The 18,639-nt window shown below is 32.3% G+C and overlaps 1 protein-coding gene across 5 annotated transcripts in view; it reads right to left on the bottom strand.

Annotated features, from left to right (window-relative positions):
• The window catches only part of DPP10 (dipeptidyl peptidase like 10), a gene marked incomplete at both ends in the record, with an annotated part of 1,533,989 nt that overhangs the window by 524,106 nt on the left and 991,244 nt on the right, over positions 1-18,639 (bottom strand). For 4 of the 5 annotated variants that reach the window (XM_080690187.1, XM_080690189.1, XM_080690186.1 and 1 more), the window contains one exon: positions 10,345-10,440. The exons of the other annotated variant lie outside the window; for it this stretch is intronic. In XM_080690187.1, the coding sequence (XP_080546313.1) occupies positions 10,345-10,440 (96 nt within the window). The remainder of the gene's footprint in view (positions 1-10,344; positions 10,441-18,639) is intronic. 5 annotated transcript variants of the gene reach the window in all.

Below are 18,639 nucleotides of genomic sequence, written 5' to 3'. Positions count from 1 at the left end.
TTAGCACAATTCTAGAAAATGGCAATGATCAGTACAGAACATTCCACTTGACCACATCTCTAATAACTGTTCTATTCCTTCTCTCTGTCCCAATTAGATTCATTCCCTTAGGTTTTCCAATCCTTGGATTTGACATTGGCATGTATATCTTTGGATGAAATAAGATTTGCAAAATTCCTGTTACTGGCACATCCCACTTTAATTTTATTATAAAATAGTTACTAATCATTATTGCAGCAACTGCAAATCTTATAATCATTTCATAATTATAAGCTAATGAACAGATAAACCTGCAAAAGGAGATCAAAGTATAATAATTATAGTGAAATAATCATATTACTACCTCAATCATCAGCTAAATTCATCATTACTTTTAACACACACACACACACACACACACACACACACACACACACACACACACACACACTCTGGGGTAATCTGCCCTCTATACCAAAACTAATCTTCATCATTTCCATAAAGACTATTTTAACTACACTTAACCCAAACTAATCTCTAATTTCAAGATCTGTTTGTATAAGTAAAAACCCCAAAAGATATCTCTTTATTGTTGTCTAATATTGATTGAGGGCTACTATTTTCATCTAGTTGCTATTGTTCTCTAGGTATTATATTTGATTCCTTTAGAACTTGCCAGTGGCATATGAATATTAGGTATGATTATCAACATATGTAGTGTAGTGAATAGCAGTAAAGGAGAGGCTGAGAGAATAAATAGTACCTCAAAGCATGAAGTGTGTCCTCGGATGAGAGACAAGATGTGTTTTGAATTTTGTGGAAAATAAAATTAATTAAACTTTGGTTAGTAATTACACTTATTTAAACCTAAGATAGCATAAAGTCTATGATGCAAGATGGGAAGAGAGCCTTTATATTAATGATTTCTTTGAGTGAAGGAACTGAGTTTATTCATCTTTATATGTAGAAGAATTTTTGGTTCTGCTCAATAAATATATGCTAAATGAATAAAAGGATAGATGATACAGAGACAGAAAGATAGATATAATGTCAAAATATTATAAATATTTATCCCTGTTGGCAAACTCAGAAAACCATGAGAAATATATATATAAATTCTAAATTCATCATTACTTTCACAACACACACACACACACACACACACACACACACACACGTGCACACATTTCCTTATAATCAAACTTACACACTGAGCTAATTCTTGTGACAATCTCAAACATTCTTGTTCTTCTCCCAACAGTGTCCTATTTCATTCTCTGGGGTAATCTGCCCTCTATAACAAGACCAGTCTTCATCATTTCCATAAAGATTATTTTAACTACACTTAACCCAAACTAATCTCCAATTTCAAGATCTGTTTGTAAAAATAACAACCCCAAAATATATCTCTTTATTGTTATCTAATATTGATTGAGGCCTATTATTTTCATCTCTATATATAAATAACTGGAAGCCTTTCAAATTCAACATAATCTACTCAAGAATATACACAGTTTTGTGCAGGGACCATAGGTAGAATGCAATAAATACTTGTTGGTGAACTCTAAAGATACTGCTTCATCCTGTTTACTCAGATTTATTTATTTTATTAAATATGAAAATATAAATTTCTATTTAACAAATATGAGGTAACATGTCATTTAGCTCTATTACTATAAATTTTGGGTTATATTTTATTTCCTTTAAATTTGTAAATCATTGCATTTCTAAACCATAGAGATATTTTTCCCCTGAACCTTTTTTTTTTTCCCTTCCGAAATGTTAGCACTAAATTTAAGGGCAAGGGGTAAGTTATTTATCTACTTTCTTTCAGTGTTTAACATATATATTTTTATTTTAAAACAAACTGTGATATTAAAACATGACCTTAAAGAAAGCTCTTGCCCAGGCATGGTGGCACATGCTTGTAATCCCAGCATTTGGGAGGTGGAGACTGGAGAATCACAGTTTGAGGACAGCCTCAGCTACTTAGTGAGGCCCTTTGCAACTCAGTGAGGCCCTGTTTCAAAATAAAGAATAAAAAAATAGGCTGGAAGTTTATTTTGGAGGTAGAATGGCTCTAGGTTCCAATCACCCAATACCAAAAAAAACCCAAAAAACTTTAGATTTGAATTTCAAACAAAAGTTTGATTATCTGCAGTTAGTATAAGATTTTCATAGTATGAGTTTTCATAGTAGATATTTCTATTTTATTTGTCATTTCAAGCAGTTAATTATGGATGAAATTTAAACTTTGGTAGAAGCACAATTTTACAAATAGTATAGCAGTGAACCGTATTTGGCCATTTGGAGGGATGTGAATATGCTCAATAGTACACTTTTTTAAGCACTTATTTGATTTCTATCAGGAAATTATCTACTCTGCTTAGTAAAATACTTTGGCTCACATTACCTTAAGAAGAAATATCAGCCTTGAGATCAATTAATTATATTCCTAACCTAATTCTGAAGTCTCTGAGCTATGAATCAGAAACTGGGGATGCTGTCATTTCAACAGCCCTCTAAGAGTTTATATAACCAGAAGAAAGAAGAACATGATGAGCTACAAGGAAAGTTGAGCGTCAGGCACTTGGCGAACCAGGGAGTGAGAATGCTGCTCTTGGAGTCCATGTCCCCTGTGTCTCAGAGCTCACTGCTCCCCGGGGCACTTTCTCATTCTCCTAGGATCCAGATCCTCCCTATACTTCCCTCTCCTGTGGGTCCTTTGAATAAAAGGGTCTGGGAATTCAAACCAGGTTTCACTGAGTTACAGAGGGCCTCACTAAGTAGCTGAGGCTGTCTGCAAACCACCATCCTACGGGTCTCGGCCTCCTGAATGCTGGGATTACAAGCATGCGCCACCACACCCAGCTTACATATTTGTTATTATAAGTAATAGCATACTTGGTGAAAAATTGGAAAATGTGGCAAAAAGGGGGAAATAAAAAGAAAATCTGATAATGACTCCAAAAAGTGTTTAATATTTGAGCATATTTAATTATGGTATTTACTTTGCATATATAGGTTTGTACAGGTTTGTGATAAAATTATTAACATATATGCATATAATTCTTCACTTAAGATTTAATTCTAAGAATGTTTCAATGTTATTATTTTCCATAATTATTTTTAATGGTTACCTAAATACATAACTTTTTTGTTTAGCAATATACATAGTTTACACATTTCAAGTTTATTTAATATTTTATTTTTATAAATAATATTGTAATAAAATATGTTATCTTGAAAATTCTCATGGACATAGTCCAAGTATATTTTATTTGAATATAAGTTTGGCTGATAATGATAAAAATGAAATTTATAACCAAGACAAAAACAATTGAAAAAATAAGGTAATTTTAACTCTGACTTACATATAAGCTAAAGAAAGGGTAAAAAAGACCAATGACTTCTACAACTCAACCAAATTGTACCTATAGACAAAAATCCTGGCATGTTGAAGATGTACCAAACACACACAAAATAATGAAATAGACTTATTCGTTAATTATGAGTATTCTAATTATTATATATAATTGAAAAAACATTTATTTCTGTTTTTTTTTCTTTTTGTGGGTGTGGGGATGGAACCCAGGGGCATTCTACTTCTGAGCTACATCTCCAACTGTATTTTTTCTTCTTTACTTTGAAACGGGGTCTCACTGAGTTGCAGAGGTCCTTACTATGTAGCTGATGCTGTCGAGAACCACAATCCTCCTGTCTCAGCCTCCCACCCAAATGTTGGGATTACAAGCGTGCACCACCATGCCCAGCTAACTGAAGTATTTATAATAATATGGCTTTGTTTTTGTAAAGGTTATAGCATATATTAATATATTATAATTAAAATAATATAATATTAATTATTATAAAATAGTATTTTTATTGTTAAAATTGTGGATCTGAAAGCCACACAGAGTATTACATGTCAAAAAGGCATGGTTTCTAATGTAGCAATGTTCATAGTTTTGGGAAAGTCATTAAACCATAAGAACTCTGACCTCATCAATTGGTTCATAATTGTACAATGTGGAGATGGTAAAATACAGTATAAAGTGGGGCCTCGTTGAAAGAAGTAGATCACTAGGGTTGTATCCTGGAAAAGCTTACCTCATCCCTGCAGCAGAGCTGGACAACCGTGGCTGAAGCCTTGAAACCATGGGACAAAACCAATGTTTTCTTTAATTTACTTTCTCAGATATTTTTGAGAAGAAAAAGAGCTATTATAGTATCACTGCTTCTTTAATAATCTGAATAGTTTTTCCTGAGAATGAGACTGGCATGGGAATTCACACACAGAAAATATTAGATGTCCAAAGCAGTCAAGTGTCTTTGTCATTTGAAAATTTACAAGGCTGCAGACCTTTGATTTTGGTTTATAGATTTTCTTTCCTTTTTCTTTTTTAACTTTTAACACTTGATTTTTGCATGTTTGTACTCATTTACTCTTCATCATGCTTCCAGCTATAGTGCTATCATCCACACTTTGGATGAAGAGCCCAAGCTTCAGAATGCTTAAATCATTTGCCAAAAGGCCCTGGACTGCTTCAATTTAATGGCATTTCTATTTCAATGTATTCTACTGTCACACATTATTTAGATGAGAGCAGGTTTCAATATCTTTGTTGGAATATTATCTGCCAAGCAAGTGTAATTGGCTTCAATATGCATCCAATAAGTTGAAGATCAAACGCAGAGTCTCATATATGGTCACTCATCCCTGCTAGTTATTATTTTTAAAAAAGGAAAAGAAATATGTGCAATTCATATAACGCATACTTTATAGATCAGAGAAAAATACATGCCAAACTATGAGAAAAAATTAACCTTGCAAATCAAATGGGCTCACTTTTACACGTGAAGAAAATATAATAGGATTTCTCAATATGAAAGGAAAATATTGAGCACTAGTTGATCAAAGTGAAAGTGGTTCCTTCTTATTCCTCATCACTTAATGCCCCTTATAACACAGCTGTGCTGAGAGATGACGTCAGACAATGTTCAGTTGGTGCAGTGTTGCCTTCAGGTTCAAACAAAGCAAATTCAATTGAGAATAAGCATTTAGAAACTTTCATAATGATCTGATATTGCTGCAAGATCCAAAATCATGATTTGCACCATACTCATGTAGTAAGGAAGCAGCACTCTACCAATTCACTGTGGAATTTCATTTCATGATGATACTTGCCCACTGCACCAAATATCCACTTAAAATCTAGAATCAATTTTTGATCAAAGATAAGTTAAGTAATCTATACTCTGTAGCCTTAATTTGAAAGTGGCTAGTGACAAGTAGTTAAAAATTAAAAACTTCAATATCACTTGATTCATTTTGGATAAAAGCTTGAAATGAATATCCTGAGATCTCTGAAACTGCCTTAAAACCTAATCTTCCATCACCGCTTTCCTGACTTTGGAGACAGATTTCTCCTCTATTATGAGTGTTATTCTAACAACAACAACAACAACAACAACAACAACAACAACAACAACGAAAAAGAAGTCTTGATTCGTCAATATCTCCTATGAGTAGAGCTGTCAATCTCACCTACATTAGTTAATGAGTAAAAGCAAGCTTACTTATTATATTAAAAACTTTATTAGTATTGTAATTTGTTGATCAAAATTTGAAAATAGGCTTTTTTTTTGGTGGTACTGGGGTTCCTGGAAACCCTCCTACCTCCGGGCTACACTCCCAGACTTATTTTTATACTTTTTTTATTTGGAAACAGGGTCTCTTAAGCCAGTGAGGCTGGCTTCGAACCTGCGCGATCCTCCTGTCTCCACCTCCCAAGAACAGGGATTACAAGTATGAGCTACCACATCCTGCTGAAAATAGTCTTGTAATGTGAACAATTATCATCTCTCAATTTTTGTTCAAATCTAATTTGTGAATAACAAAAAAGTATTATATAATAGCAACACTCTCCATTAACTGTCTGTGTACACTCAAGAAAGTAATACTTGACATTCCTTTAATATAATGCTTGTACTTGTAATTTTTCAAACTATAACTTTGGGCATTTTAAATATATTAAGTGAACTGGGGGGTTTGTTTGGAATATCTACGTAGTATTTGTTTTTCCAAGAATATATTTTTCAAAATTATTTGTTCATAGCTGGGTATGGTGTCACACATCTGTAATTTCAGTACTTTGGCAGCTGAGACAGGAGGATCACAGGTTCAAGGACAGGCTCAGTAACATAGTGAGAATCTCAGCAACCAAGTAATACTTTATTTCAAACACCAAAAATGAAATTGGCTTAGGGGTATAGCTCAGAGTTAAAGTGCCCCTGCTTCAAGCTCATGACAAACACACACACACACACATACACACACACACACACACAAATATATATATATATATATATATATATATATATATATACACACACATACATATGAGAAGTAAAAACAAATTTATTAAAACTCAAATATATATATATATATAATTTTATACATATGTATGTATATATAATTATGCATATGTAAGCATATATATGTATAAAGTAAAAGCAAATTTATTAAAAATTCAGCCAGGCATTGTGGCACATACTTGTAATACTCAACAGGACAGGGATATAGGTAATGAATGTGATAAAGATAACAAAGATAAACAATGATAGGGTAAGTTTTATACTTAAACAGAATGATCACAATAGGCTCTCTCTTTCTAGATGGATCTGGGTATATTTCTTGATAAACTGTTAGTTTTCTGAGGTCAATTTCAATGTTATAAACTATTATATGAATTACATATATAAAGCATTTATCACAGAGTTTAACGTAGAAGACACTCAGTGTTGATACTGGATTGGATCATCAAATACATGCAGAGAGATGAATAATTTTAAAGAAGATGGATTTCTAGGTTTCAAGGTGACATAAATAGGAGTAGATGCTATAAAAATGGAGATTTCAAGGATATGAACAGATTTGGGACAAGGCAGTTTTAAGTTAACCATGAACACAAGCACCCATCCAAGGATGAAGTGACATTCTCAGATATATTATTCAAGAGCCAACATAATGAATGGCACTTCAGTACTACCTACACCTGTCAGGCTGTCTAGACTCGATCCTTCCCCTTGACCAGTAATGCATTCAGCATTCCTATGATGACCTCCAAGAACTAAATGAAGCTTCTAAATATGCTCAACTTGAATGCCTTCAAGTGACATATACATTAAGAAAAACAGGTGAGATATCTCTTGAGAATAAACATTCCATGAAAAACAGAAACTGAAGGAATTTATGTCTTCAAAACCAGCGCTAGAGAAAATACTCAAAGAGATTAACTACAAAGAAGAAATAGGTAACACTCACCAGAACCAGAGAAACAAGATTTTCCATCCAACAGACAACTAAGATTGGTTATCTGTGGAGATTCATTATTTATGTTAGTCTTTTACCTATCTCTAAATTGTATTGTTTGCCTTTATTGTTGTTAATTTTTAGGATTTCTAGTTAGAATATTAATATACCTTCAGATATAGCATTTGGAAATATTTAATCCAATTCTATTAGTAACTTTTAACTCTGTTTACATTGTCTTTGGATATACAATATTTTTTTTTATTTTTTAGGGAGTTTGTATATTCTTCTGTTTCCTGTGCCATTGAAATCATATCCAAGAAATCACTGCCAATTTCAATGTTGTGAGGTTTTATGACCCAGATTTTCTTCTAAAAGTTTATAGTCTTAAGATTTATATTTAGGTCTTTTATCTATTTTGAGTTAATACTTGTATATGGGATTAGGTAAGGGTCCAATTTTATTCTTTTCCATGTAATTATTATTTTTCAACAATATTTAGTTAAAAGATTATTATTTCCACCACCAAATGTTCGTGGAAACCTTGTCAAAAATAACTTGACAATATAGGGAAGAATTTAGCTCTAGGCTTGTATTTAACTCCAATGGTTTATATATCTGCCTTTAGAACAGTACTACACTGTTTCAATTATTGTAGCTTTATATGGTTTGAAATCAGAAAATATATATCTGCTAGCTTTGTTCTTTTTCAAGATCGTTTTGGGTATCTAGAATTCATATTCCATATTAGGATAGATTTTTTTCTGAAAAATGAATATATAAATATATGATAGTTTCACCAAAAAAACAGAAAAAAATATGCTCTGGTAAGAAAGAAAGCAAAAAGTAATATTGAAATGTTATCTTTAAATCATCAAAAGCTTGGCATCAGACAAATGAAACTGTTATGTGAGATTATCATTTTTAATTTTGGATAAATTGCTATAATACTAGATGTCAACCACTAAGCCAAGCATGGGAAGGAGGGATGGGGAGGGAATGGGGTGGGGATCGGGTGGGGGCTGACTGGGCGATGTGTGCATGTATGTCTACAAAAGTTTGTATCCCACTATGATGTATGAATACAGTACACCAATAAAATAAAAAAAATAAATTTAAAAAAAAAAAAAAAAAAAAAAAAAAAAAAAAAAAAGAAAGCTCATGTTTTACATTCAGCTATAGTCATTGATAATGAACTGAAGGTTATGTATCTTATTCATATGGTTCCCACTGTATTTCATAGCTATGTGAGGATTATGCAAATAGGCTAAATATGCAGTGATTTTCAGAAAAAAAATCTGAGTTAAATAAATGCACAAATCCATCCCGCTACTCCAAAAGCCACCCTGTACACAGTCTACAGACGGTCAGCCAATTCCTTTGAGGTAATCATAAAGACCTCCTTCCCTGTTTATTCCAGTTTAAACATGAAATTATTTTATTAATATTGAGAATATTATGTTTTACTTGTAATGCTACAGTAATATTATAGCTTTACAGCTTTGCCTAAGTATGCCTTCTGTAGATCAAGTTTATTCAAGCTTGGTAAAAAAAAGTATTAAAATGATTAAAACAATTAACTCCTAATACTTTATTTTGACATCTTGTGAAGTGTAAAAGTAGAACCTGTGTTATAGATATTAAAATATGGTTTAATGTAGTGCAAAGTTCACTGTTTAAATATCTGTTCATTCCTTAGGAGCTTCAAAATCAAAATGCCAGTTTTAAACAGGAGTAAATGCATCTTTGAATAGTACACACTGACACAAGAAGGAAGATGCAGTCCATGGCGTTCTCTTACTTTCCAAAGCCAAAAACCAAATTAGCTTCTATATTTTGTTCAAAATTATGACTAATAGAAGATTACTGAGCACTTTCAATCTAATGATTTATAACACAACCAATGCTTTTTTAAAGTTCTGGTGATTTTCTTTTTTTTGTCATCTTCCTTCATAGAAAATATTTATTAGCAAGTAATTAGATGATTTACATCGTTATAATTGCATGTGATGAGAATTATCTGTGAGAGATTTTGTATCTGGAGAATGTTTGATAATACTATTCTTTTGTTAACCTCCTTTAGTCATAGCGTTTGTCTGCAATAATCATGCTGTACATCTGAAATAATCATAGTGAAAAAGCAAAAGTATAGCAAGTCCTAAGCTTATGAATAAAAAGGAAAATTTAAAAATAAATTTAAAAAATTGTTATAGCATGTTTTCCATGGGTAGCACCATCACAAAGACACACAATCATCTCCTTAATTCATTTATTCCAGATATAGGTGTTGGGTACCTACTGATTTCCTTGAACTAGACCAGTACCTGGTAAACAGCTGTGATTTGCTGCATGGCCTCATGAGCTAAATTGCATGCTTTTTATAGCTACCATAAATTAAAGCTTCATTTGTAGGCATAAATGTGCTTAATTAGAAGATTGGAGAAGAAGGAATGGATTTATTTATAAAGGAGATAATCTTTACTAGATAAAAAGGCAAGGCTCCTTTTTAACTATTACACAAATAATCTGCAGTGTGCCTTGAAAATAAGATGCTATATCTACGTAAAGTGAAGGTCAAAGATGGACAACCATCCATTAATGATAATTACTAGCATTACTGGGCAACTAGAATAATCAAAACAAGAAAACCTGTGACTTTCTTTTAATTTACACATTTCTCATGGGTGGTTGACCCAATAACTTCCTTTATTACCACCAGTAAAGACAAACCGAAGTCCAAACAGCCACTTGGCTACCTAATTTTATAATTTTAATCTCATAAATTTACAGAAAGCTCAGGCAATTTCTTTGCAAGACCAGAAAGAAAAGACAATAGCTATTGTGTAATCAACCTAATGTCTACCAAAAAGCTGTACTGATACACTATTAGTAGCTGGTTTCATCTCCCATGACCCAAAGTCCTCATTTCTAATAAATAAATATATATGATCCTCAAACCTAGCATTTACTGTAGGTAAAATATTACTTACAAATAACACTTAATTTTAATTATAAAAACTCAAAATAAATATAAAAAAATCTCTACATACCATTAATCCATCGAGCTTCTGGATTATGAAGCACAAAGTCTTTCCTGAAGAGGTCCTCTAAAGACAACCTGGTTTCTGATGAATTTGTGAGTTCATCTACAATAAAAAATAACCATAGGTTAATACCTATTTCTTAGTTGTTCTTAAAATGAATAAGCAATAAAATTTGAGTTTTTGTGGTTCTTGTGCACTGAAATGTGCCTCAGTACTATATTATTTTTCATTTTGAAACAGGATCCTACTAATTTATCAGGCTGGCATCAAACCTGACATCTTTTGTCTCAGCCTCCTGAGTACTGAGATTATAGATGGGCACCATAAAGCCTGGCTAAATTCTGAAGTATTTTACTTCAAAACTATGCTAACTACATATCAATATAAAGTGATTATTTTGACATTGTTTTCATATTTGAAGTTTGATTCATGATGTTTTACCAAAATTAGTTATTATTATTATTATTATTATTATTATTATTGTTATTATTATTGTGGTACTGGGGTTCCTGGAAGCATTTCTACCTCGGGACTACACTCCTAGACCTATTTTTATATTTTTATTTGGAAACAGGTTTTCTTAAGCCAGCGTGGCTGGCTTCGAACCTGTGCGATCGATCCTCCTATCTCCGCCTCCCAAGTGCGGGGATTACAAGTGTGCCCTGCTTAACAAATTATTTTAACGTTAGGTTGTTTTAATTTGACAAAAATTGAATAGATCAATCCCATGCTATATACTAATAACATAAAAGAGTTAAGAATTCCTGTTGTAAGTTGTTCAAAAAGCACAGTTTTGACTATTTAACTATAATTCAGGTCCTTGTTTTTCATTTCACTTTAATATATTCTTTTTAACATTAAACTTGCAGATTTATTTATTTATTTTGTGGTACTGGGGAACCCAGGGGCTTTTCTACCTCTAGGCTCTCCTCCCATACCTATTATATAATTTATTTGGAAACAGGGTCTCACTAAGTTGCTGAGAGCCTCACTAAGTAGCTGAGGCTGGCTTTGAACCTGTGTGATCCTTCTGTCTCAACCTCCCAAACACTGGGTTTACAAGAGTGTGCCACCAAGCCAGGCAAAACTTGTAGTTTTAGAAGAAAAACCAAGGAAGGGAGAATTGAAGAACCCAAACATACATGATAGATAAAACATCACACCTTCAAATCAAGTTCACCAAAAAAGAAAATACCAAGTTTTACCAAATATTTACATCCCAACACATATACAGTGGATTTAAGACTTTAGTGTAAGCTTTGAATAACAATACTAAAATATTAATGCAAATTATATATTTAATATTAATCCTTGATAGATATCTGGGTATGCTTTTGTTTTTACATTCCAAAATCTAGAAAATGGAAGAATAATGTGACTTCCATACCATAATTTGGCATTATAAATATCCTTTCGGAAACAAGAGGTTTTAGACAACATTTCATTTTCTTCGCAAAATAATAGCATTGTGTTTGCTGTACAAATTCTTGTGACCTTTCAGCTATGACCTTCACTCTGAAAATAAAATGTCAAAGCATATACTAAAGTCATTAGATTTTATTTTCAAAAAGTTCAGCACTTATTGCAGCAAGAGCTTTGTGTTTTTTTCCAGCTGAAAATCTGGGGCAGAGTCAATAATTTCAAATGTGCCTCCTTTCATATAAGTCAATCATGTAATTTTCATTTTTATTTATTTTGGTACTGTGGATTGAATCCAGGGGCATTCTACCTATGAACTACACCCCAGCCTTTTCAATTATTTTTAAATGTAAACTAAAATGTCAATAGGATAACATTACACATATATACCATAAACACACATAGACACACACACACACACACACACACACACACACACACACACACACAAATGAACACATGAAAAACTGGTGGTATCAGTAAGGTTTATGAGCTAAGTTACTGAGGCTGGCCTTTAACCCCTGATACTTCTATCTCAGCCTTCCAAGTACTGGGATAATAGGTGTGAGCCACTACATCAATCATGAATTAACCAAGAAATTAACTGCCAAGAAATAATTGTAAAAAACCAAATGTATCCATATAGTTTTATATATAATTTTATTTTCAGGCAATTGTAGATTCACATATATTTATACAAATATTATAAATACTGCATACCCCTTAGTTTTTTCTCAGTGAAAAATAGCATCTTGTTTAATATCAAAATAGAAGGTAAAGCTCACTTGTAATCCCATCATTTGGGAGGCTGAGACTAGAGGTTCGTGGTTCATGGACAGCCTCAGCTATTTAGTGAGGCCCTCCACAACTTAGTGAGACACTGTTTCAAATTAAAAAGAATAAAAAATAGGGCAGGGGTGTGGCTCAGAGGTTGAATGCCCCTGGGTTCCATCCCCAAACCCGCAAAAAAATTTATATATATATATATATATATATATATATTTATATGCTCCATCAATATTATTAGTTCTACTAATTTTTCACATTCACATATTTATGTGTGTGTGGTATTTGTGTTTATTTGTGTTCAGTTCCATCCCACTGATTATATGATCTGCACTAGGAAATATACAGAATAGTTCCATCACTAGGCTCTCCTATGTTACCCTCTTAGCCTAGTTTCCCTACCTGCATCCATTGGCAACCAGTGCTCTTTTCAAAATTCTTGTATTTTGTTATTTCAACAGTGCTACACAATTGGAATCATATAATATACAAATTTTTGAGACTACCTTTTTTTTTTTTTTTGGTGGTGCTGGGGTTCCTGGAAGCCCTTCTACCTCCGGGCTACACTCCCAGACCTATTTTTACATTTTTATTTGGAAACAGGGTCTCCTAAACCAGCGCGCGCGGCTGGATTCGAACCTGCACGATCCTCCTGTCTCTGCCTCCCAAGCACGGGGATTACAAGCGTGCGCCACCACGCCCGGCTGAGACTACCTTTTTTATGCAGCAAAAGTCTTGCAGTCACCCAAGTTGTTGAGCATATTAATAATCTATTCTTTTTGATTGCTGAATAATATTCTAGGGGCCCTTGTAGCACAGTTTGTATAATCGTTCACTCATTGAAAGGCAGTCAAGTTGTTATTAATTTGAGTTTGGAGCAATTATGAATATAGCTGCTAAAACATTTTTACAAGTTTTTGTGTGAATATAAATGTTTCTTTCTTTTTTATAAATGCCCAATCTTGAAGTTACTGTATCAAATGCTAAACACATTTAATTTTATAAAAAAAATTCATATGCTTTTTAGAGTAGTTATACCATTTGATATTTTCATCAGCCATGTATAAATGATCTAATTCCTGTGCACCCTTGGCAGCCCTTGCTATCAATTTTTAATTTAGATATTCTCATAAAGGTAGAGGTTTCCTTTTGTAGTTTCAATTTTCATTTCACTAATAACTAATGATGCTAAATATCATTTAATGCGTTTACTTGTGAGCTACACTGCCTCTTCAGTGCGGAGTCTGTTTTGAGTCATGTGCCATTTTCTAATTTGGTTGGTCTTTTTATTTTGCTGTGTTTTTGAACTGCAGAGTTTTGAGAGTTCTTTGTGTATTTCAGATACAAATACTTTGTCAGATATATGAATTTGACCTGTCCTCTCAGTGTGTAACTTATCTTTTCATCTTCTTAAGAAAGACTTGCAGAGAAAATGTTTCTAATATTAATGAAGTCTAGTTTATTGATTTTTCCCTTTTATGAATTGTGCATCCTTTAGTCCTAGGTCTTGGAGATTTTCTCCTATAAAAGAATGTGGGTTCATATTTTACTTATGAGTGCCTGCTAACATTGGTCAACTTCATGAATGTGTTTCTCTATGACACTGGATTTAACAGGAGGATGTTTGTATATGGATACTCAAATTGATCTGGCTCAATTTGTGGAGAAATATGTATTCTATTTTAATTATTTCATTCACCCCAACATCAAAAATAATGTTGAACTATAATGGTGACAGTGATTGTACCATTTTTTGTGTCTTTTATGACATCATCACTAATATTTAATTATTTAAGAAAGTATTTTCTTGAATTTTGCTTGGGAATCTCAGCATGCTAAAGTAACTTGTTATATAGAATTTTTAGTAGCAAATATAGAGTTGGCCTAGGGCAGAGATGAGTGGTAGGGAACATGCTTGGTCTACATAAAGCCCTGGGTTCTAACCCAATCACCAAATAACAGAAAATATTACTATGCAATGAAACATACTCCCTAGCCTTGTTTAGATATAAGTATTTTTCTCTTCAAGTGCACTAATGTAAAACTTGTAGAAATAATATTTCCTATTTCCATCCATTTTTTTATATCAATAACAAATCCAATTATGGTGAATTATTATGATATACTGTTAGATTAATATGCTCATTTTTTCTTAAATGTTTAGTTCTATATTGATGAATAAAATTACATGGTGCATTGATTTTCTATTTTTATTATAATTATGACCTGACATTTTAATCATTTTATTAAATACTTCTGAGTTTTCAATGATTTGGAATAGTATAATTATTTTGATAATAATTGCTCTTTAACTCCATTTCCCGTAAAATTTATTTCAAAATCGAATGTTTGACTAACTCAAATTACTAACATTTAATTTTTCTTCTAAACAACAACCACTGGGAAAAATAAATGTAATTTAAGGATTGACTTCATTGGTTTTAGTAATTACTGAGAAAGTGAAATATACAGTTCATTTCCTTTTCCTTCATCCTTCAGAGTTTTTTGTTCATTTCTTTAAATTTTCCTCAGCTGCTAGTCACTATGCTATGCCCTTAAATATTTGTCCTAGAATAAAGACCTCCTTCTTATACATATAATGTATTATCAAGCCTCTCATTTGATAGTCTTCACAAATGGCTGCTACCCCAATCTCATATGAATACTCTTCTTCCAAGGACCCCATAATCTTTTGGAGTGTTTATCCTTTGTAATCAATTATCTCTTTTCAAATTCCCCAAAACCCTACTAGGTATTTGTATCCTTGTCTTATAGGAAGCTTCAGTTGGTCAAAGAGACAAAGAACACAAAGTTGGTAATACATAGAGCAGATTTCTGAACCTACCAGAGTCTGACTTTAGATTTATTCTGATAAGCTGATACTCTCCTCATCTCTTTCTCCAATCTTGTTAATAATAACTAACTACTTTTATAAGAAATGTACAATTTTATAAATAATTTTTTAAGAACACTCTCATTCCTTTTGGGCACAAGAACTCTATAGCTTCCCTGAGTCCAAGTCTTTTGGTCTTACTAGAATCCCATTCATTTTGCCCCAATTTTTCCATAGTAAATGATGGTATAATCACCAACATTTTTCTCGAGTGTCAGAACATTCACAAAAAAGTAAAATTTACTGTTTTCTTTTTCAAGAATATTGTCAACAATGTATCAGCCAGAAATTCCAAATTTATGTTTCATTCATTCTTGTACTCCATTCAAACAGTTACAACCTCAGGAGAATCCTGCATTGCATCACATCAGCAAACAATCATACCCTACAAGTCAAACTAATTGCTCAGAAACTTAATTTATGTAAATATCAGATGCAAGGGGAAGTTATTTGGAGAACATTTTTTACTATTTGATACACTTTAATAATTCTCCTCTCCGTGTGTGTGTGTGTGTGTGTGTGTGTGTGTGTGTGTGTGGTACTAGGGTTGGAATCTAGGGGCTTTCTACCTCCCAGACTTATTTTATACTTTATTTGGAAACAAGGTCTCACTAAGTTGCTGAGAGACTCACTCAGTAGCTGAGGCTGCGTTCAAACCTGTGTGATCCTCCTGTATCAACCTCCCAAGCATGGGTATTAAAAGCATGTGCCACCACGCCTGGCTTCCTCTCTATTTTAATTCCAAAGCTTAGTTAAGCAAACAGTCCTGGATACCATTCATTCATCTCACTCATTCACACTGAACATTGAGCTGGTAGTTCAAAAGAAAATTGATTATGGGTTGCCAATTACCTAGGATTGTGTGCCGTGCTTTTCTTACTAATATTCAGGGAAGAATATTTTAAAATCAATACCTTGTCCCTAACTTTAAAAAAATCACTAAACTTTAATATCCACCTGTGATCACTGTCATGACTTTTCACAAGAAGGAATTTGCTAAAATATTGTTCTAATTATTTTGTCATTAAATATAATTACCTGACACAAATATATATGTGTGTGTGTGTGTGTGTGTGTGTGTATGCATAAAAGTTTGAAGACTTAATATATGTTAATAGCTGTGACTAAAAGAATAAAATTTTGAGCATATGTTATAGTTATAAAGAATAACACAAAAGTTAAAAAATATAGAGTTTGAGAATAAACACAAGTATTTAAAGAAGTGGTAAATGTCCTGATTTGTTAAATATTTACTAGGTATAGAAACTTGACTACACTGTTCAACTTAGGCAACACAAATACAGAACAGAACTAAAGTTGAATAATTCAGTCCATGACTCTTCTCTGCCTTAGTCTATCATTTAAGATCATAGACTGTTATTGCTATTTCTGTGCTTTCTTCAAAAACCCAATCTCTCTTTAAAATGGCCTTTTGAAATAAGTTGGCTGCATAATCTTAGAGGGAAAAAAAGTACATCCTTCAATATTGAGCTAAAGAAAAAAACTAATTTATGATTTTCAGTTCTTGGTTTCTCTTTACTGAAAATAATTGTGTTACTTTTTATCTAGTTTATTCTTGATATCAGGAGTTCAGAAATAATTCCTTTAATTTAAATGCTATTTGAAGTAATTTCCTGTTAAAACAGAAATAAAAGGAAAAATCTAATCAGGTTATTCAGGATTTTCCACAAGAAGAACAAAGGCAGTAGCTCATTATCCCTTTACTGGACTCCCAGTTAGCCACCAACTCTATTTCCTCTACGTAGTTTAAATCTTATTTATTCAGTATGGCATTTTCATTTTCTATTGTTAATGTCAGCATAAGCTTGCCCTCACTGAATTTCCATTTTAAATATTATGCAATAGCATGCTAAAGGGGTAACAGCTTCCACCCATGCTTACAAAACCTCTTGGAAATGAAGAGTGCCAATCAAACTAATCAAAGTTAAATTGCAATTGTTTAACAATATTTTCCTGCTTGTACATCTTCTTACCAATAAATAGGACTTGAAGTTGTTTCAGCATATAACATCTACAATATTAATGTTCTCTTATTCTTCATTTTTAATTCCATTATCTTCTTTTACTATAATGTGAATAATGACATCACAGACTGAATATTGTCAAAACATACCCTTTGAGACAATTATACAATCACAAATTCTTTTTAAAGTTTCTTAATTTATTCTCTAGGAAGAACAAAGACTATTTCTTTTCTACTGAAGAAACTGTACAGTTCTTAATGTAACTTTAAAGAGAAAAAGTACCTGTTATTGCAACAAAAAATAGAAAATATGTCCTGGTACAAACTGCATAGATTTATATATCTTCTGTCTCATTTTTATCTAAATGAATGCACATGGAGATAAAAATTCAGCTCATTGAATGTCATTTAAAATTATCATTATAATTCTTAAAATTAAAATATATAGCAACATGAAGAAACTTTGGATTTTTCAGCAATTTTTATATTTTTTGAAATCTCTTTCATAGTGGCTTTTTAGCCAAAATACTTCTGTGTATGTTCTTAAATTTGCCCTCGACAGAGCACACTATTGCATTACTCATTAACAATGAAAACAAGTTGTAACATGTTAAGTTCAATAGAAGTCTTTTAATGGAAAACATTTCACTACTTTAAGTTTAAAAGATACAAAATATGAATTACACAAATAATAACTTATAAATCAGCTATCAATGAGCAGCACTTCATGTAGCTTGTCATTTTGTATTTTGAATCTCAAATCATTCATAAAAAAGCCAAAATGGAAAATGTTTATCACCATACCTTTCATAATACTAGAAAAATATCTTTGTTCCCTTTAGCATGACAGAGCTTTTCTATGTTTTTCCCCTCCCCTTAACTCTTTCTAATGTCTTATTGAGCCAATAGTTGATCTTAAAATAAGAGGGGAAAAATGGAGAGGGGGCAATAGATTCCTCATCAGTTTTTTACTTAGAGCTACTTTTGTGTTGGGTTAACTCTAAAGCTTGATGATATAAGCTCCTTCTAATTGAATTTATTTCCTATATCAGAATATCTTTGATATGAAAGTCATATTTTAACTATGGCATTAAAACATTCAGCTATATTGAGTTACTAAATTAAGACCCAGTTATGTTTATACTAAATAGAAAGAAGAGAAAAACTAGCTGATAAAGTGTGTGTTAGTTTATCTGCCTCTTTCTTTTTCTTTGTCAAA

The sequence above is a fragment of the Muscardinus avellanarius genome (genome assembly GCF_963383645.1).
Source record: "Muscardinus avellanarius genome assembly, chromosome: 2".
Classification (NCBI taxonomy): Eukaryota; Metazoa; Chordata; class Mammalia; order Rodentia; family Gliridae; genus Muscardinus; species Muscardinus avellanarius.
This window is presented reverse-complemented; position numbering and strand designations above follow the sequence as displayed.